We start from the raw sequence: 19345 nt of genomic DNA, 5'->3' as shown, positions 1-19345 counted from the left end.
GGTTGAAATAGTTCCCTATAAATAAAGAGTAAATTCAGATTTACAATTCCGCTTAATAAGGAATAAAGAAAAACGATTATTCAAGTTAATCACTGATCGTTTTACCAGAATGACGAAATTTTCAGATATGTGGATGTAGTCATCACACATACTGAAATCCTAATCTTAAAACGATAAAAAAAGTCAAGCAACCACATACAACTATTGGAATACACGATATTATTCAGGCTACATAAAAAATGGACAACTGGGTAGACACAATTACAAAAGTTTGATACAGCGTTCATACAAGATGCTAACAAGCTCAAAGAGTTCAATAGCGACCACTGCAACAACTTCCAAGCCTTAAATGATCAAATAGAAAGGATTACAATACAGAGCAACTGAAAAAGGAGTAAAGAAAGAGTAACTTTAAAATGCCGGATGTCGCTACCCCTGAAAAAACAATCGAATAGTCGGCACAAAGAATGGATCTCTGAAAACACCCTGAGCGCGACTCAAGAAAGGAAAATCAAAGACGGAAGTGGGAAAGACACAGGCCAATCACACAAAAGAAAAAAACGAGTGAAAAGCATCACAGCTTTAAAAAATGAAATATGCAGACCTGGCAAATACTGTAGAAAAGCTGCAAACAAAGAGATTTTCGAAGAACCATATGATATCATCAGGAGACTATTAGGACAATAAAGCTCACCAGAACTAGTCAACGACAAAAAAGAAGAACCAATCACTAAAGATCAACATCAGGAAAACAGACGGGTAAAACACTTTGAATAGACCGACTAGGGTTACATTATTACAATTGGAGGGTATGTGCAACTCTAAACAACTGTCAGCTAACACTAGGATAGGAATTTTCAGTACAAACGTCAAAACATTTCCACATATTGGAGCTGAAACTTGCAGAACTACTGCAACCATACTCATCAAAGAAGTATTAATATTTATAAACAGCTGTCTACATAAGATACTTTAAATCCGTTGACCAGACGCCACCAGCTATAACCTACTGTGGCAGAGAACAGATCAGATGCCAACTGGAGGGGAAATTAGGGAAAGATGTTGAATGTGGATACAACAAATTTTACACAAACCATCAAACTGTATCACAAAGCAAATCCTAACCTGAAATCCTGAAGACTAAAAGGAAAGAGGCAGACAAAAAAACACATAGTCCCGGGGAGCGGAGGCAGGCATTACGATATTGAGTACCACTTGATAACAACTAGAAAGATGAGTCCAGGAAAGAGTCGCTTGGAGATTCCTGGTTGACGTGTTGTGCACTATAAGATAGACAGCTTAGGAAAAAGCGGAATTCTCCATTAAGTCAATAAGATAGGTGAATCCAGTCTTTTGTTGATTATTTTAATTTAGACAGATATAATAACTAACCATTCTTGTCAGTTCACCTACATTTGATCGTCACCTCGCGTAACAGTTTGCTAAACTCAATGTAAAACCTGACATAAGTGTGTCTGCACCATTGTAAGCAATTAGGAGCCATGTCACTCAATACCTCCAACCATTGGTTACGATGATTGTGTTAACCTTAAACTCCCCACCTACCAACACGACTCAGTCCAACAGTAAATTACTTCATGGACTTGTACCACATCTTGGTTTGGCTACCCCTAGCTTTCTTTCAAATTACCCCTACACCAGAAAACGATGCGCGTCGAGGTAGGAGATGGTTGGGCATACGTAATACATGTCCCAATCACATCGATCGGTGAAAATTCACTATCTCATCAATCGATCTGTCATCTCTATCTAGTACGCTACGTCTAACTTGAGTATTGTTCATTCTGTTGTTCCAACATACACGGCCAATGCTTCGTGGGTATCTATGATCAAATATGAGTAACCTACAAATACCCTCTATTTTCAAGGGTCAAATTCTAGTCATAAAGCAGGTTAAGGCGGACTACCGCTCAAGAAGCTTATCTTTGGATTGACATACCGATATCTGCTCTATGCCACAAGTTGACAAAAGCCAAACCAACTGTTTGGATCCGTATCAAGATCCTGTCAGACAAAAAGGATAAGGCTTACGCGATCAGTGAAGTGGTCGACACAATCAGCTTATGGTTAATCCAAGCGATGATACAGACTAGTAGTCCTGGAGCAACTCTTTGGATTTGGAGAAACAAAAATGCATCATTAACATGCTTGCATTGTTGCTCGAAGCTATCAGAAGACTATATTTTACTGACATTTTCAGTAAAGAGAGCCACATTGTTTAGGTGACCTAAGTCAACGAGCGAATCTCTGGATAGACCAATTCTTGAAAAATTAGACGATAGGAGTGTTGTCTCTCAAATAATGTCTATGATAAAGTAAAATAGAAATGGATAAGGTTAAGGAACCCCGACGAACACTACTTGATGTCATCAATTGCGATGACAGTTCAACATAACTTCTGATCTAACGAGTTGCGTTCGGGTATATTATTTACGGGGTTGATGGACTCTTTTGGTAGGTTTTTCACTGGCAAAAATTGCCGAAAAACCTCCTGGTCAACAAAGTTGAACGTTGCTTTAGCGTTAAGGAAATTCACTACAGTCGGGTGTCAGTGGGTGTTTCCGTCCTAGAACCTGAACACGGATGAATACTTAGTCTACAAATCCACGTTCAGTTCTAAAAATAACCTGATTTTCCCGGGTTCGCTCTTCATTGTCCCTGGTTAAGCGTCAGATGACTGTTAAGACCAATATTTTAGACAATATATCAGTTAGACCGTTTTTTGAAGGTAAAATCAGAGGCTTTTGTCTTGTCTTAAAAAATATAGGACGATTGGAGATCAAGGTCAGTCGTACGGGATTACACTTAGTTTCCAGATTTTAGCTAGTATCATAGTCAGTCTAACTGGACTACTAACTATGAACATCTACACGGTTCAACCATCCAGATCTGCTGCCGCCTGCCTCAATTTATGTAAACTAAGGTCTTATCAGCTTGATTGACTCAGGGACTTATCTCAGTCTTCGATTGTAGTTGTCTGTTGTTATCTGTCGAGAAATCGGTGCCAAGATTAACTGACTGATGGCACGTAATTAGAGGAATTTAAAAAGTCAGTACTAAAAAACTGCATTATATCCCAAGGTACTTGTGGTTCAGTGCTTCGTGGAAACACCAAAAGGAAGTTGACGAGGGCTCTTACTTTTCTCACTAATTTATTGTGATTTTATCAATCATCAGTATGTTGGCAGGCTCAGGTCTACTATTTCCAGTGAGTCGTGGGTATTTTAGGGTCTTGACCATTTAATTGGATCACAGTTATGCATGAGGTTAGCAAACTGTCAATATTCAGCTGCAACATCAAGGACTAACTTAGTCGATAGCACGCAATAAATGGGTTTGAGTCAGTTAATGTAGCAAATTACAGATCAGGGATTAGGATTCGCTTTTCTTAAATCGCGTTATCTTCCTGGCTTTTATTTTAGCACGGTTACTTATCCTGTAGGAGCAATCAACCAGGCCTAAATAAACTATGGAGTGGATTAGTGGGCTTTAACGAGTCACTAAACAAAGACTTAAAATAGTGTGTGTCTGCACTATGTTCCCAAAAAACACTAATTAGCAAATGGCATACTGGAGGAAACAATGATTCACTTAATTATGGTAAGTGGGAAGAACATCTAAAGAGCAACCATATTAATACGAATATACTGGTTGATGGCTACTTGATTTGAAGGTTTTTGTATTGTAGCTTAGTCATTTATTTCTTAGTAGATACCGCAATATTAAGCAAGAAGGGGTTACATAGATCAGACTCGAAAATCGCAACGTCATTTAACTATATATTTGTATTTAGTAAAAATGATCTATTAGAAGGACCTCAAACTCGATGGTTTATTCTACACGTAAGTGGGATCGCAGTACGTCCTAGTAACACACAAAACTTTTAGACTACGATGAATCGTGTTTCCTTCTATAGCCAAACTGTCTGCACCCGGTGCTTTGTCGGAAATAACTGACTGACTTTTTAAAAAGTGTGAAGTACATCACTCACATATTGGTGTAGAGTACGACTGAATGTCCCCTATGGAGGTTCACATTCAGCCAGATAGTACTTTGTGTACTAGGTGAGCATTAGTAAATTCTCTCCTACTCACTTGAGCCACTCTGAACAGTAGCGTAAGGAGGACAGAAAATGAGAACATGAGAAAAGGCGAGTCGACGACCGAGCAATAGCACAAAATGTACGTATATTTAGTAGGAAGCCGACAATAATCACCAATAAAATAAGCCCCAAATTAAGATAAACTGGGTATTGAAACCAGTGTAGTGTGTAAGCCGATCGGTTGGTTGGAATCGCCGTTATATTAAATCTCCCAATGAAAAGTGTATAAATCCTCAGCTTGATCAGCTTCTAACTAACTGCAACTACACAGAATACAAGGTATTGATCAAAACAATTAATCCATCAATAGTTTTAAATCAAAGGTCGCTTCTATTTTACCGTATTGCTGACGTTACACAAGAAGTATAGCCCAATCGGTTACAATCTATATTGGCGGTTTCAATTTCCAATACTACGTATGTTCAATTACGGTTATAATTTGTTATGTAATAGGGAGGTTTACTGCCGCCCACGATCAGTAGAAGCAAAATGCAGATAATGCTGTCCTGATCTGTGAGTGATTTTCTCCTGGTTTATCCAATGTTATTTCAAACATGTTTAACAGAATGATCCGACAGGGTTTCAGGACAAGAATTTACATTTCTTTGGTACTTCAGACATTTAATTTAATCGGAACGAGCTAGCACGACTCAGCTTAACGCCTTTCTAGCCTCATATTAGCTTGCTAAAGATTTTCACCTCTAGTAACTTTAGTTTATTCAATCGACTATGACACACGTAGGTATTAAACAGGTAGTTGGGTGTTGATGCAGCGGTGAATAAATTCCCAAAACCAATAGCTCTGTAAGTGTTCGACATTAGATGCTGACCACATTAGTTTTAATGGACCCACCTAGCTGAAGGCTCTCGGTCATGCAGCCGCACCAGATCACGAGTGGGAACGCCGTGCTCAACTTCCTCGATAGCTAGCCAGTTTAGATAAATCACTTCTCGATATATTGATAATCTATCAAACATATCTTCAAACCTCCTCGCTTCTGACTTTCGATTTCATTGGGTGGGTATGATTCAATCATAGGTGTTGCTAGTTAGTGTTGTCAAACTACAATACCTGTGGCGTCTTCATTGACATTCTGATGGTAAGTGAATGCACAAAGTAAAAAGCTTTGTAGGTCTCCTACAATGATGCTGATCTTATTAGTTTTACCTGGCACACAACCAGCTGAAACCTGTTAGTTGAATATCCACACATTTTGACTAGCTGCGTAGCGCATACATACGTAGCGGTAAATGAATCCCCAAAATAAATAATTGTGCAAGTCTTCGATATTCCATGCCAACCCCATTAGTTTTATTGAACATGTCTAGCTGAAGACGCTTGGCCACTCATCCGCATCTGATCACGAGTGGGTTCGTCGTGCTACGTTATTGTGAAATGCCATGCGGCTACTCGAAATTCTACCGATTGACCAACTCCAGATATCTCAGTAAGACCTCAGTACTGTTCTCCAATCTCCAATACATCAGAACACAACCGTTAAATGAGAATTGTTTATGAGGTCAGAAGAAGAATGAATATAATTTACAGACAATGCATATTTACACAGTTACGACGACCGTGAATATTAACTAATCGGAAATGACATGTGAAAGTTGTAGTTAGGACGACCGTAAATATTGACCAATAGGAAACGGCATGTGAAATATGTGAAAAGTGTGAAAACATTCAATTTCACCTTCAAGATAGAATTAGACTCAACGTAATTTGGGGGATATTTTTATGAATATCCTAAAACCTCTCTTTGGAAAAATTTAATAGCCACTCAACCGAGGGTTTACCTGAAATTTCTTCGGTTGTCTTCGTTTGCGATCCGACCACCTTCGAGGTAACAATCCAGAACCTGAAGTGTGTTCTGATTGAGTAGACGACTCAGTTGTTTCTGTTGAAGGTATTGGCGGAAGTTGAAAAGCATCCAAAAGTCAGTCGAGTGGGAGGCGTTCCGTTGTTTCACCTTGTTCCTTGGCTCCCCTTGGCCTTAGTTGATTATGGTACCTAGTGCAGATATCTTGGTTCACTCTGACATCACACATGACGTTCCCATGTTTCTTTGTAACTTCACCTTCTATCCATCTATCACATCTGTGTCTATAGTCCTGCGTATACAGTTTCGCGCCAACTTCGTAAAGAATTCGAGTATTCTGCATCTGAGGGCTTTGCTGGGCCAATCGCCTGGGTGTCATCGCACTATGAACTGCCCGGAGCTCCCATCACATAAACATCTCAGCAGGGGATTTGAAGTTTGGCAACAAATTATGTGTGGTCGTCCAGTACACAACTAGAAATCGTTCTAGGATGTCGTGTTTAGTCCCCTCCCCTCGTGCTTCATGCATGGCTCGTTTAAATGTACCATCGATACAGGATAAAATTACTACACATATTTTTCTGTTACACTGACTCTCTAATTTCATCACTTATGTCTCACAGGATATTCTAGTGACTGTTAGTTTTGATTTGCCTAGATGTATATTTGGGCGGCCGCTATGTTAGTTTACTGCATTTATATTCTCCCGATCTAAATTGGTTGTATGGAAATACCTTTCATGTTTGTGAGGGACGTCTGATACTCTTGAAAAGCAATGAGTTTCTTACTGGTGATTTTGTTTGATATTTCATACTTTCGACTAGGCCTACGTTTCTGAAGTACCATTCGGGCTACCTTACACGATAAATGACGTAGAGCGTTAAGTCCCTAAAATATATAGCTCCACAAATCTTCGACATTGGTTCTGACTTCATTAGTATTCATTGATACACCCTTGCTGAAGGCATTCGGTCACGCATTCGCACCGGCTCATGGGTGGGTACTCTGTGCTATGCATCCTATGTGACAAGGAGTCAGCTTAGATCTTTTACCTTTCGACACACTGACTATTTTACATCTGCACCTACTAACTCTTTCATTTACGATCCCTCATTTGATCAGCTTCGGGATCTTAGAAAATTGTTACGGAAAACAGTGCGGTCAAGCTCTGAGTATCCATGACATCTTTAGACCGTTCAGACATCTTGCTTATTTTGCCCAGTTTATGCATATCATGGTAAAACAGTGCAGTTATCATTGCCGAATTGCTGGTAGATTAACAATTTTGTAAGTTCTTGCATGGATATGTGGGAAGGTTTCTCTGTGGACGATTTATCCTACGACTGTTCCTTTGCTTTTCATTCCAGTACTGCCTATTCTGTTTTTGTCTACATGTGCGTGGATTTAGTTCCTCCTTCGGTTTATCTTCAGTCATCATTGTAGATAACCAACGTGGGTGATCAGTGTCAAATACTTGGGAAGTACCAAGGTCAAAAGGGAATGGTGTGATCAACCAGCAAACGTCTAATTCACACCTTACGACTAGTGCCTAACGTGGATCGCACTTTTGTCTTTTACAGGTACTATGGCTACTTTGATGAATGAACAATATGAACAACGTTCATACGAAATATATCAGCAAGAGTAGGTTCGCGGAACGGAGTGCGACCACCATCGCATCAGTCGGTCCAAGACGTGTAATTAGCTGATGCTCGATGTTCTTGACATTGAAGGGGACCGGTAAACTTTTTGATATTCAGTGATCCCACTGCTGGTTGACTTAGAAAAGACCTAGTGACATTACAGTTGGCATATCATAAACCATGCTGAAGCCTCTGATTTCGTTAAAGTTGCTGATCTTTATTTTTCTTTTTTCTACTAGCCATCTTGGATTCGACAGCTTGTAGTGACCTACTTTTGTGAAGAAAACATGGTTGTCATAATGGAAACAATTATTATCATAACCAACTTTAACAGCGATTGCTTTACTGTATCTGCTTGTTTAAGTGTACCGAAAACACACTTTCCCGCTGTTTGTGACCTTGCTCGAACTCTCGTGCGCTCAGTAGTCTCGCTTGCAAACTGCGGCACGATCTCAGTATTATTTCGATGCCACGAGATCGCCAACAACTACATCATATTACAACATTCAACTGCCATCTGATATTTGGCCTTCGGTGTGATTCAACCTAATACCCGTTGCGTAATATTCTTGTAGTGGTTATCGTATTCAACCGCGACTCAACACCTACTGCAAGCTGAGTACCTTATAACCGTATTCTTGTTCTTAACCGCCTAATTCACTTAAGTGACTGTCGGCGGGGTATTCAATTCATGTTCACCGTTTGTTGCAAATATCTGTTGCCGTCAAAAATATCAATCAACTGAGTGGATTAACGAGTAACTTTTCGGGGAAATTCTTTTTGTTGGATGCTGAAGTTTGAGTCAAATTGAAGTGATCTACCTATTGAATGTACAGACCTGGATAAAAACCCTTCAGATATTGGTATTCTTACTTCCATATGCTTTTCTTCGTTTCCGTTGGTGCCACTTATTTACCGAGTTGTTGTGTTTTAAAACTTTCGGTTAATTGAGTGTCAATGTCATATAAGCATCCATACTGAATGTAAATCCGGAGAATGAGGTTTTCTGGATGTTACAACCTCTTTTTTGTAAACCTTCACTGGTAGGTATATAGATAAATACCGAATACTGGTCTGAAACTATAATAATATTACGAGTGGATTAAACTTTGCTGACTTAATAATGGGTTACGTTCTAAAAATACAGAAACAACACAATCATTTATTTCATCTTTTCAATTATTCTCCTAGTCTGATAGCTTATAGTGTAGTGAACAAGAATATGGGCGTGGACAGCCAAATATATATGAACACAAAATTACAGAGCTTCTTAGTAAAATATGAGAATCATATAGTAGATACTTCGTTTTCAAAACATCGATCAATCGTCTCAGACTTCATTGTTCCCTCGTTTCCACACCAGTCATTATGCGTTCTCTTTCCTCTCCTTCAATCTTCTTAACCTTCTGCCGCCAGATATTTCACTTTCGATTGATGTAACATACTACTTATTTCTGTTGACAGCAGTAGCACACATCATAATCGTTGATCAGCTTAATTACAAACTTTCAGGGTACAATGTCTTTCCTCTAAACAATAGCAAAGGATATGGGTTGGTGTGACTTATTTTCCCATTTTTTACTAAGCTATTGTTAGACGTTCAGAATAACATGAGGGGTTGAGAATGAGAAAACTATATTTCGCATGAGTCATCAAATTTTCTGTGACCCTAGTCCTTTATCATAACAAATTAATGCTAGTTGCTTGTGCTCACAATGATTGAGGATTTTCAGCCTCAACTGATCACGTTACGGGAAATATCGGCCTATCAAATCCATTCTTCTACGTCAAAGAAAACTGGAAAAATAGTTTCTGTGTCCTAACCACAGCTTAGAATATGTCATGTTTCCAAATTTTCTAAATCTTAGGTACGGAGGTTTCGGACACTAAATGGATAAAAAGACTAATCATTTAACAACTAACAATTAAGGAATTCAGTTCGTCAACCAACAAAATGTCGAAAAACATTGGGTCCATTTAATACAAAGTAGTAATCAGCCATACCATTTAAATTGTATTTCGCATTTACAATGCTGGTAACAATAGCTATTTAATTGCTATTGATATGGTGCTGAAAGTTGTCTCGTACTATCATTATGCCACACAAAATCGTCAGATGTATCGTGGATATTCCTAGCAAAAGTAAGTTAAATTCGACGACCTGCATTAGGCAATGAAACATGCATTTTATACAACTGATGCACAAATTTAGCCTGTAAGTCCCATTTAATGAATTCAAATAAATAGACTCATAAGTTTTTAATCGCTGAAAAATTCCCGTCATATTAAAACACAATTATATGAACCAGTCTTTGTGTGCGTGAAAGAAGTTAAATTGTGAAGAGCAGTGAGACGTGAAGGCAACTTACATGGGTTTCGGAATGACTCGGGGTTACTGGGCGACTGCAGAAAAACTAGTGTGGGATTTAACTTCCTGAAATGTCAAATAATGGTTTTTCAAACAACATAGGAGAAATGAAGCAACTGCTTTCTCTTTAGAATCCAGATGGAAAGTGACCTAGGTGGTTCGCTGACACAAAGCCTGGACATCAACAATAAATTACAGGAAGATGCAGGCAAAGCCACCGTTACTTCCTGCCTTGTTCGAATTCAGCAATGAGTGCTGATCCCTGCACACGTTCCGACATTAAAGAAACGACTAACAATTTTAAAGAATAAATCCTCTTAAAACCAACTTTACTGCCTAGGGTTGTTCTCCCTGGCTATAGAATAAATTATAGGTGACCTGACATATAGATCATTAATCACCCTATGTGACCTCGATAAGGAATTTTCAGTGATGATCAATACTGTGTCCAACGATGAAACCATCCACTGGATGCCTACCAGTGTATTTGCACCCGCTCGTGGTCTTAGTTTTCACATTGCAGGTTTGCCGTACCTGTAAGATCTTTTAGCTGACGTGGACATAGCTCCCTCAGTGGGTAATTTCTAAAGGAATTCTGAGGACTATGATTGATTTATTTAACAAACTTATTTGTTTCTACTTAACTTTCTGTGTGCATAATAATTTTAAGGCTTTCTTATTAAAACCAACCGATAGTTAACATGATAACATACTAGTCGCTGGTTCTATTAACTACATTTCTCTGAAGCGAACGCATACACTTGACTGAAAGGCAAGCAAAACTTCAATAACCGTCAGATTCACTACGATTAGTACGTTCAAGTGACTAGTTTACCCTTACTGAATCCACTGAATTGTTGAGATCATGCAGTGGTATTGGTTCCTAACCACACGATTTTCGAAGCTGAGCGTGAGATTTGCTTTCAACATTTACCTAAAGAGATGGTCAACAATGGTGATCACATCAACAAGGAATCGAGATGGAATTGCTTGGCCATGCAGACGCCTCTGCTCTTTATGACCGCTTACCATTTTTGTCAAATATACTGCTCTCTTCCCGGCTCAAATGTGTTTTTCAGAAGTGTTTTATGTCATATTGCTGGCTACCACGTACGACGAGTCAGTTTGTAATATAATATGATTTCCATGTGAGATCTTACAAGTTAGGTAGTCACACCACGGCGTATTTACAATTTTGGGATTAGGTCTATTATTACAGTGGCAAAGACAGATGTACTGATATTAAACTAGACCAAAATTCTACAAACATGCAGCAATTCCGAAACACGCATAACATGGTAGTTTACATTGGCTCGTCAATTATGTCTGTCATCAGACACTGAGTTGACCCTATGTAATGAAATGTTTTTAAAAAAAGCAGTGATTTCCTTCTTGTTGTGTGTTAACTTTACACTTGTGTATATATTACATCAAAGCATACTTGTTTGACTTTGAAATGAACTATTTCGGTTAAAATTCACAATTCTCTTCAGATCCGTTTTGCGTTGCTTTTTTGCTCGGTTGTCAAACTAGTGATCTTTCGTATTTTATCGACTTTTTTCCTTTTAAGTCCTTTCAAAATCGTTGTCTCTACTTACACATGTGGACACCTAAGTTGTTTCTTCCCTGTGTAGAAAGGAACAAAATATAATGGGTGCAGACAGTGGTTCCACAAGATGTGTACCCGTTTAACTCTCACCACATACAAAAGATGCTCGAAGCCAAACTCTAATCGGCTTTGTATGTCTTACCGTCTAAGTAAGACATTACTGATCCAGTGGGCAACTAACCTTTTGGCGTTGGCCAACAAAAATGTTGATGAGGACTGAGTTTGTAAAGTGGGCACTGACAACAAAGAATATTTCAGTGTAGTGAGTGCTGTAACGGGGCGAGCCAGAAAACCGAATGCGCAATATGCGACAGCAAAACCTCTTTTGAAGCAATTAAGAGGTGAAATACCACTGGAAATTAATGGTCACGGTTCTACAGTAGTACTCGATGACACAGATGAGGCTGTTACCATCCCAAATAGTCCCAATGTGGCTATCCCGACCGATGGGATATGGAGGACTGTGTGGAAACAAAGGGGAGAAAAAAAGTGGCAACAAATGGCTTCCAATACCTGATTGGGTAGGACGAGTGGTTCTCAGAACTCTCTAAATGTATGCTATACAATAGCTTGTGGTGTTAGAAATAACACTTTCTAGCTAAGTTTGATGGTGAATGAATTAGGTCCCGATATAATTGTTGTCACGGAAACGTGGTTCACCGTAGATAAAGACTGTTCTCCAATAACTTCAAGATACACTAATCTTAAAGGAGACAGTGTCATAATTCACAAAGGGGAAGGAATAATGTTATATGTTTGAGATCGCTATCTGTGCAGTCGATTGCATCAGGGGAGTACGATAGTGGTACATGTGAGGTAGCTATTAGTACAATTAAATCCAGACACAAGTCAGTGTCTATAGAAGGAATATACTGTATTCTACGTTGTCTTGCTGACTATTTTGCCTTAAGTCATATCTGTTCTTGAAGTAAGGTCGGTTGTTGTCTCATTTTGGGTATTTCAATGCGCCAAATATCAAGTGGATGGAGCTCACAACTTCAGATGGATGTTTTGACAGCAGCTTGCTGTCAACTATTATTCAGTGTGCACTTGTACAATGTATCGTGAAATCAGAACATATTGACTTGAAACATGATCCGTCATTGCTAGACATTGTCTTTACACACCACTGTGATGATACCACCGACATCCGGTACCTCGCACACTAGCAAACAGTGATCACGTTGTACTGCACTTTAGGCTTCGGGCACGTAATATGCAGTCTGTATTTGCTCCACCCTATTTCTGCAACCGTAGACTTTTCTGTCTCAAAAGACTGGTCGGTCAATGCCGGTGGTTCGGTCTAAGTCGAAAGTGATGAGTTTAAAGTCACATTACCGTTCATCGTATGGTCAACACGTAGGCTATCACATTACCACCCATGGATCGATATAGAAGCTCATAAGCCGCTGAATAGTAGGAAACATTTATGAGACTTATTCTTTTCCACAGGCTACGAATCATTTAATTTTGAATACTTGGAAATCCGAAGTATATGTAAAAAGGCCACAGCTGGATGTAGCAACGCTTATCAAACACAGTTGGTATGTGATAGCCGTGACTGCACAAAACGATTGTTTTCGTACAGTGAAAAAAAGAATTGTTGCACGAAAATTTAGATATGCTAGCTCAATCAAACTGGTCCAGAGCTGAGACTTTATCTAGCCACTTCACTGAGGCATGATGTGTGGGTATTGTTAACGATACATGTCATAACCATACCACCGAGATCCCGGCTACGGGACTTGTACATATGGTTGGGGAAGCTGCTCTTTAATTGATCATTAACCTCAGACGTAGAAAGGTATTGGACCCTTATGCGCTACACTCACAGCTGCTGTCATCTTTTACGGACAATATTTGACGGCCACTCACGATGCTACTCAGCATGACCTTTTCTCACACCCAACACCCTGGGGATCGGAAAGACGTCATAGATAGTCCCATATTTAAATATGGATAGAGACAGGTTGTGTCTAACTATCGATTTGTCAGTCTAACCAGCATAGTTGTTGAGTTACTTCAAAAGATAATCCGGGTTAAGTTACCAAGTCACGTAGAGTCATACAATCTGTTAACTCCCGAGTAACATGAATTTCGAAACAAACATCTGTGCTTAACCAACTTACTTATTTCGAGAAAGGATTGAGCAGCAGCTTGCGGATATTATTTCAAGGCCGCAAGCAATGCTCTTCAGCGTGTCCCTTTCACTCTCTCAACTCCCTAGAGATTGGAAAGACTCTGTATTCAGTCCTATATTTAAGGATGGTCAACGACAGATCATATCTAACTATCGGCCCGCCAGTTTAATCAACATAGTCGTTAAGTTACTTTGAAAGATAATTCGGGTTAAGTTACTAAGTCACATAGATTCGTACAGTCTGTTAACTCCCGATCAACATGGGTTCCGTAACAAGCGTTCAGGCTTGACTAACTTACTTATTGAGAGAGAGGATTGGACAGCAGCCCTAGATAACGGCCTGTCTCTCAATGTGGTATTCACAGACGCCAGCAAAGCATTCGATAAGGTTTCTCACTTCGGTCCTATGCAGAATCTCTCGAGCTTCGGAATAACAGGCGCTGTATAGGGATGGATAGGAAACTTCTTAAGTGATCGCAAACAGAGTGAGGGTGAATGGAACGCCATCCGAATAGAAGAGGTGAGGCTGGTCATTTTGATCTTTAAACTGACATAGGCGAGTTAGTTAGATGGGCTCGAGGTTGGGGCTTACAAGCTAATTCCAGAAACAGTATGCTCATGCACATCGGACACGGTAACAGTTATCAGTATTCTATCAACGGCACATCTTTTCCATGCGTACAGGGACACGAAGACGTAAGGGTAATAAAAGTCACGTATTGCAATGCATCAGCTGCCAAACGTTTCTAAGCTTTATAGTCACAACGCCAGGCATTCAAATGCTTTGATGAGGAGATACTTCGAATTTTATATCCCACACATAATGTATTGTATCCGAACAACCAGCACATGTCTTGTCAAGAATGCTGACCCATTTGAGCATGTTCAGCCTGCGAAATTATAATTAGTGAAGGGTCTTGACAACGTCTCTTATGAAGAGCTCTGAAAACGTATGAAACTTTTCTCGTTATCGTATCTTGGATCGCGAGGTAACCTTATGTTGACATCCCATACCTTTATTAACCACTTGGAGGTTATCATGCCCTGTGTTTTTCCCTCTCCAGAACTAATAATCTCCGAGGCCATAGCATGAAGATTCGAAATCGTGATCTAGTAAACTTGGAGTCGGGTTTCTCTTTTCTCTTCTAGTGGCCGATGACTAGAAACCCTAACTCGAACAAGTGGTATCAGCCTCACTAATTAAAATCTTTAGGATGAAGCTGAACATTCACTGGAAAACAAACTGCAAATTTATTTTTGTTTTTTAATTGACGGCTGACCTTGGCGGGTTTTATTGGATATGGCGGTTTTATTAGAAACTTCTCTTGGCCAACTTGTGCTTGATCTGTATTGCGAAGAAAAGCCACGAACATGTACAAACTTTATCAAACTCTGCAAAATGAAGCACTTCAACTTTTGTCTCTTCCATTGTGTACAGAAAAATTTGGTCGCTCAGTCTGGAGATCCTAGCGGAACAGGTCGTGGTGGTTGGTCTTTTTTTAAGTACATGTATGGTGATCAGGCAAGATATTTTGATGCTGAGAGAAAGCCGAAAATATCGCATACACGAAAAGGGTTGGTTTCTATGGTGGACAATGGATCTGGACAGCATGGTTCTCAATTCTTCATAACTTTGGGAGATGATCTTAATTACCTGGATGACACGCATACAGTTTTCGGCTATGTATGTTTGTGTTAACACTATCAAAACTCTAATTTATAGATTGCTGAGGGAATGGATTTCGTTGAAAAGATAAATGAAGTGTACTGTGACAAAAATGGCCGGCCGTTTCGAAATGTCAGGATACATCATACAATTGTTATTGATGACCCATTTGATACACCGAAAATGATTCGTTATCCTGACTCTCCACAGTCAATAAGTATCTCAACAGTAAGGAAAAGTTTACAGGTCATTTTTTGGTCATTTATAATCATTAATATTTCCTTTTTTGTCGACGAAAAATAACAGCTATGTGAAACCCCCTACATCTTTTTCAGTTCAAATAGGATATTAGTAATAGGTGCCATCCACTATCCAGCTCGTTGGTGTGTTTATGGTCCCTTAGTATTTCTCTGTTCCCAGGCTGATTGAAGTGTTTAAACTTAGTATGCTTATTCAAACGACGATTTGACACATATGTAGTGTACATTTCGTGTTTAGTCACCGATTGGTTTCTATCGATGATGTGGTTTCAAACTGGTAGGATTATCGACTTCTTTATTGGTTTTTCTTAACGTTCAGTGACACCATGGAATTTGATCGAATAGAAAATAAGGCAATCTATAAAAAGCACATTTTTATTAAAACGTATTATTCAGTAAACATCATTTTTATCTACATACGGTTTTAATGAATCACAAAACCACTCAAGTTTCAAACAGCTTTATTTGTGGTTTCTACAACTTAACATCATCTTGGGTTAAATAAATGGGTAACCATCTGCATTCGCCATGTCAAAAGATGTTTTTCCTTATGCTTAAAGTTAGTATTTGCAAGAAAAAGGCGGTTATCTGAGCACAGCTGCAACAGACGGTCGCCATTATCTGTTCTTTTAGCCACGACACCATAAGATTCACCCAGCTGTCTTTCCTTTTCACTTAGTTTACCTACTTGAGCATTAAAGTCACCAGCCACTATTACTACATCAGAACGCCTAGCTTTTCGGAGGTCAGAAAGTTTCCAGTAGAACTCATCTTTTATATCGTCTGAGCTGCAGTCAGTGGGAGAGTAGGCAGAGACGACGAAGAGGCAACAACGAATGTCCCTATCTTTCCGAGTCTTTACTGTTCCGTTTAGTCGGACAAGGCACAAACGACTGTCTACTGGGATCCAGTCTAAAAGAGCTAGTTCTGCTCTAGGAATCGATGCTATACCTACGCCAGCGAGGCCACGGGAGGCAGCATCAGGGCTTCCAGATACAAGAAGCGTGTATCGAGATGGTTCTTTATTTTGATATAGTGAGGTCAAATGAATGACGCTACTCGGATCTTGTATGCGCGTTTCGGAGACGCAGCGCACATCGATGGTGTAAGATTCTAAAGTCCTAGCTAAGGAAGCCTGTTGTCCTATTTGGCACAATGTCCGGACATTAAAAGCTCCTACATGTAGTTTAGAGTGTGGTTTCAGGAGACCGAGAATAACGTTCCGTGTACTCGAATCGTTTGCCCTAGCGGTGCGAGGTGATAAAAGGACGTGGGAAGGGTTAGTCGTGGAGATAAGAGGGTTATTAGGAGGTGTAGAAAGGATTTGGATGTGACCAACCTGGTCTCGTGTGCAGGTATGGGTATGAGGGCTAATATCACTTACCGGCTGCCCACACCGTGGAAGGGTGTTTCTTGAGGGACCTGAAAAAGAAGTTGGATTAATGTTGGTCTTAACGACCTGGGAGCATGACCGCAGTGCCCAAGGGACAACTGCTTGAGGCCGGTCACGCACGGCCTTTTTGTGGGGGATTTTTGACGTGTTAGCTCCGTTCTTCAAAGGACCTTACCTCCGGAGACGGAAATCCGTGAGATAAGGCGAGGTGTGCATTTTTAGGGTCGACCTTTTCTAACCCCACCCCTCCTTGTGGGAAGGCAGCATCGCTGTCATGCTGGTTGTCTGAAGGAAACACCTTACTGCCGTCACACCTCTGTACAGTCGGCAGTATGACTTCGCCTTCGGACCTTGGGATTGCTGCTTTTAGTCTTACCGCTCTTCAACCGACCTGTCTGGCATGGTAGGACCTCGAGGAACGATTGTTCCAGCCAACATAGCTCGATTGGTTCATCACGATAGGCAAGCCCGACCACCACGTCAAGGTAGCAGCAACGGTCGGGAGACTGAACCATCTGCATTCAAAATCGTCCAACATTAAAAACCTAATGTTTCGATTTTTCATTTAGCACTTGTAATTTCGATTCACATCAATTCGATAAGTTTTATGCGCCGACCGGTAGTTTGGTCGCTTAGTAAATCCTGCTTTTCGTACTAAAAAAGCTGTATCTTTCGTAAACCATTTTAAGGTTAAGAACTGCATACTCATTTACTGTTTTACAGCTAAATTTTAAAAGTTCATGCAAGACCATGAAAATTTAGTCGTGTAGCTTGTTATTTAGTGTTACTATATCTTTTAACGCCTTACTGGTGCTCAACTTTCGTATAATAAAATATATATTACGCCTAAGTTGTTTTGTGAATAATTCTGTTTATTGATCTTGATTTTTACCGGTTGCGTTTGGTACTTAGTTCTGTATCTTTTCTTTATTAATAGTTTGATACTAGATTAGAAGAGGATGAAGAGCTAGATGATACGGAAGGACTTTCACTTACACAGTTGGGGGAACTGAGGGCAGAGCAAGAAGTTAAAACTCATACTCAGCTACTTACGCTGATAGGCGATTTGCCAGATGCTAATGTTAAACCTCCAAATAATGTACTTTTTGTGTGTAAACTTAATCCTGTAACTACAAGCGAGGATTTGGGAATCATTTTCAGTCGGTTTGGTGAGATCAAATCATGTGAAGTAATTAGAGATAAACGTACTGGTGCTTCTCTTCAGTATGCTTTCATAGAATATGAGAAAGAAGCTGATTGTGAAGATGCATATTTCAAGATGGACAAAGTCGTTATTGATGATAGACGTATTCATGTGGATTTCAGTCAGTCGGTTGCTCGTGAATGGCAGTCTTACAGAAAAGATAAACTTGCACGTGTCCAACCCCAAAGTTTTTCTGAGTCAAAAGAGTCACGAGACATAAAAGAATCTTGTTTACCTCGATCACCAGAACGAAATAGTAGAAGAAATCACCCCCAGCATTCTCATAGCCATGAAAATAAGAGAAAGAAATATAGTCCTGTAAGACATAGATCTCCATCTGTATTAGGTGAGGAATATGATTTGGTAATTTCAGATGAGTCTGATTCCTCATCATTATCGGTGAATTCCCAGGGAAAATCCAAATGGACAGACCATAGTAAGTTTTTAAAGGGGTTGGGTAGTGATTTGATCCCAAGTTGCCAGCTATAAATGTGAATTCAGTTACCTATAATGATTTATACTTCAAGGTTCCATTTTATAAAACATTTACTTGATAATTAGGCAAAGTCCGTAGTTATTGTTTTATTAAGTTTACTTCCGAAGGAGCTGGATGGCCAGAATTGTATATGCGTTCTAGAATTTAACGACCGACTGTTTTAAGTTCACCTTTTATATATTCATCGTTTATTTATGTTGACTGGTATAGGCTGCATAACGTAGGTACTCCAATAGTATAGTACACAGTTACTTTCAAGGACTGCGAGAAGTCAGTCAGTCACAACGTAGAACTTCGTACGTACACACATCAGTTCGAGTTGCCATACCACATTAGCACAGAGATGCAGTTGTCGATTCGAATCCCATAGTGGTAGAAGTAGTAATTGTATAAGCAGTAATCTGAAAGATTAGGGTTTGCAGAGGTTATTCAAGGAGTATAATCCAGTGAAATAAATTTGTAAAGAGACAAAAGAAAGGGACATAAATAATTCAGAAGATTAAAATTTGGCATAACACACAGTGGATGCACCTTCGCCATTGCAAACGATTTTGAGTCATGTCATTCAAGGTCTCTAACCATCGATTGCTATCATTTCGCAGATCCCAACTAGGTAGTCT

At 39.6% G+C, this 19345-nt stretch overlaps 1 protein-coding gene across 1 annotated transcript; it reads left to right on the top strand.

Annotated features, from left to right (window-relative positions):
* Positions 1–15006: 15006 nt before the first annotated feature.
* On the top strand, positions 15007–18718 carry Smp_209050 (peptidyl-prolyl cis-trans isomerase-like 4. ppil4; the record flags this gene model as incomplete). The annotated part of the gene is made up of 3 exons (XM_018788792.1): positions 15007–15390; positions 15430–15600; positions 17963–18718. 3 exons carry the CDS (start codon positions 15007–15009, stop codon positions 18716–18718), a joined length of 1311 nt encoding a protein of 436 aa, XP_018654299.1.
* Positions 18719–19345: the final 627 nt, after the last annotated feature.

The sequence above is a fragment of the Schistosoma mansoni genome, chromosome W (genome assembly GCF_000237925.1).
Source record: "Schistosoma mansoni strain Puerto Rico chromosome W, complete genome".
Classification (NCBI taxonomy): domain Eukaryota; kingdom Metazoa; phylum Platyhelminthes; class Trematoda; order Strigeidida; family Schistosomatidae; genus Schistosoma; species Schistosoma mansoni.
The sequence above is the reverse complement of the archived record's forward strand: the minus strand, read 5'-3'. Positions and strand labels throughout refer to the sequence as shown.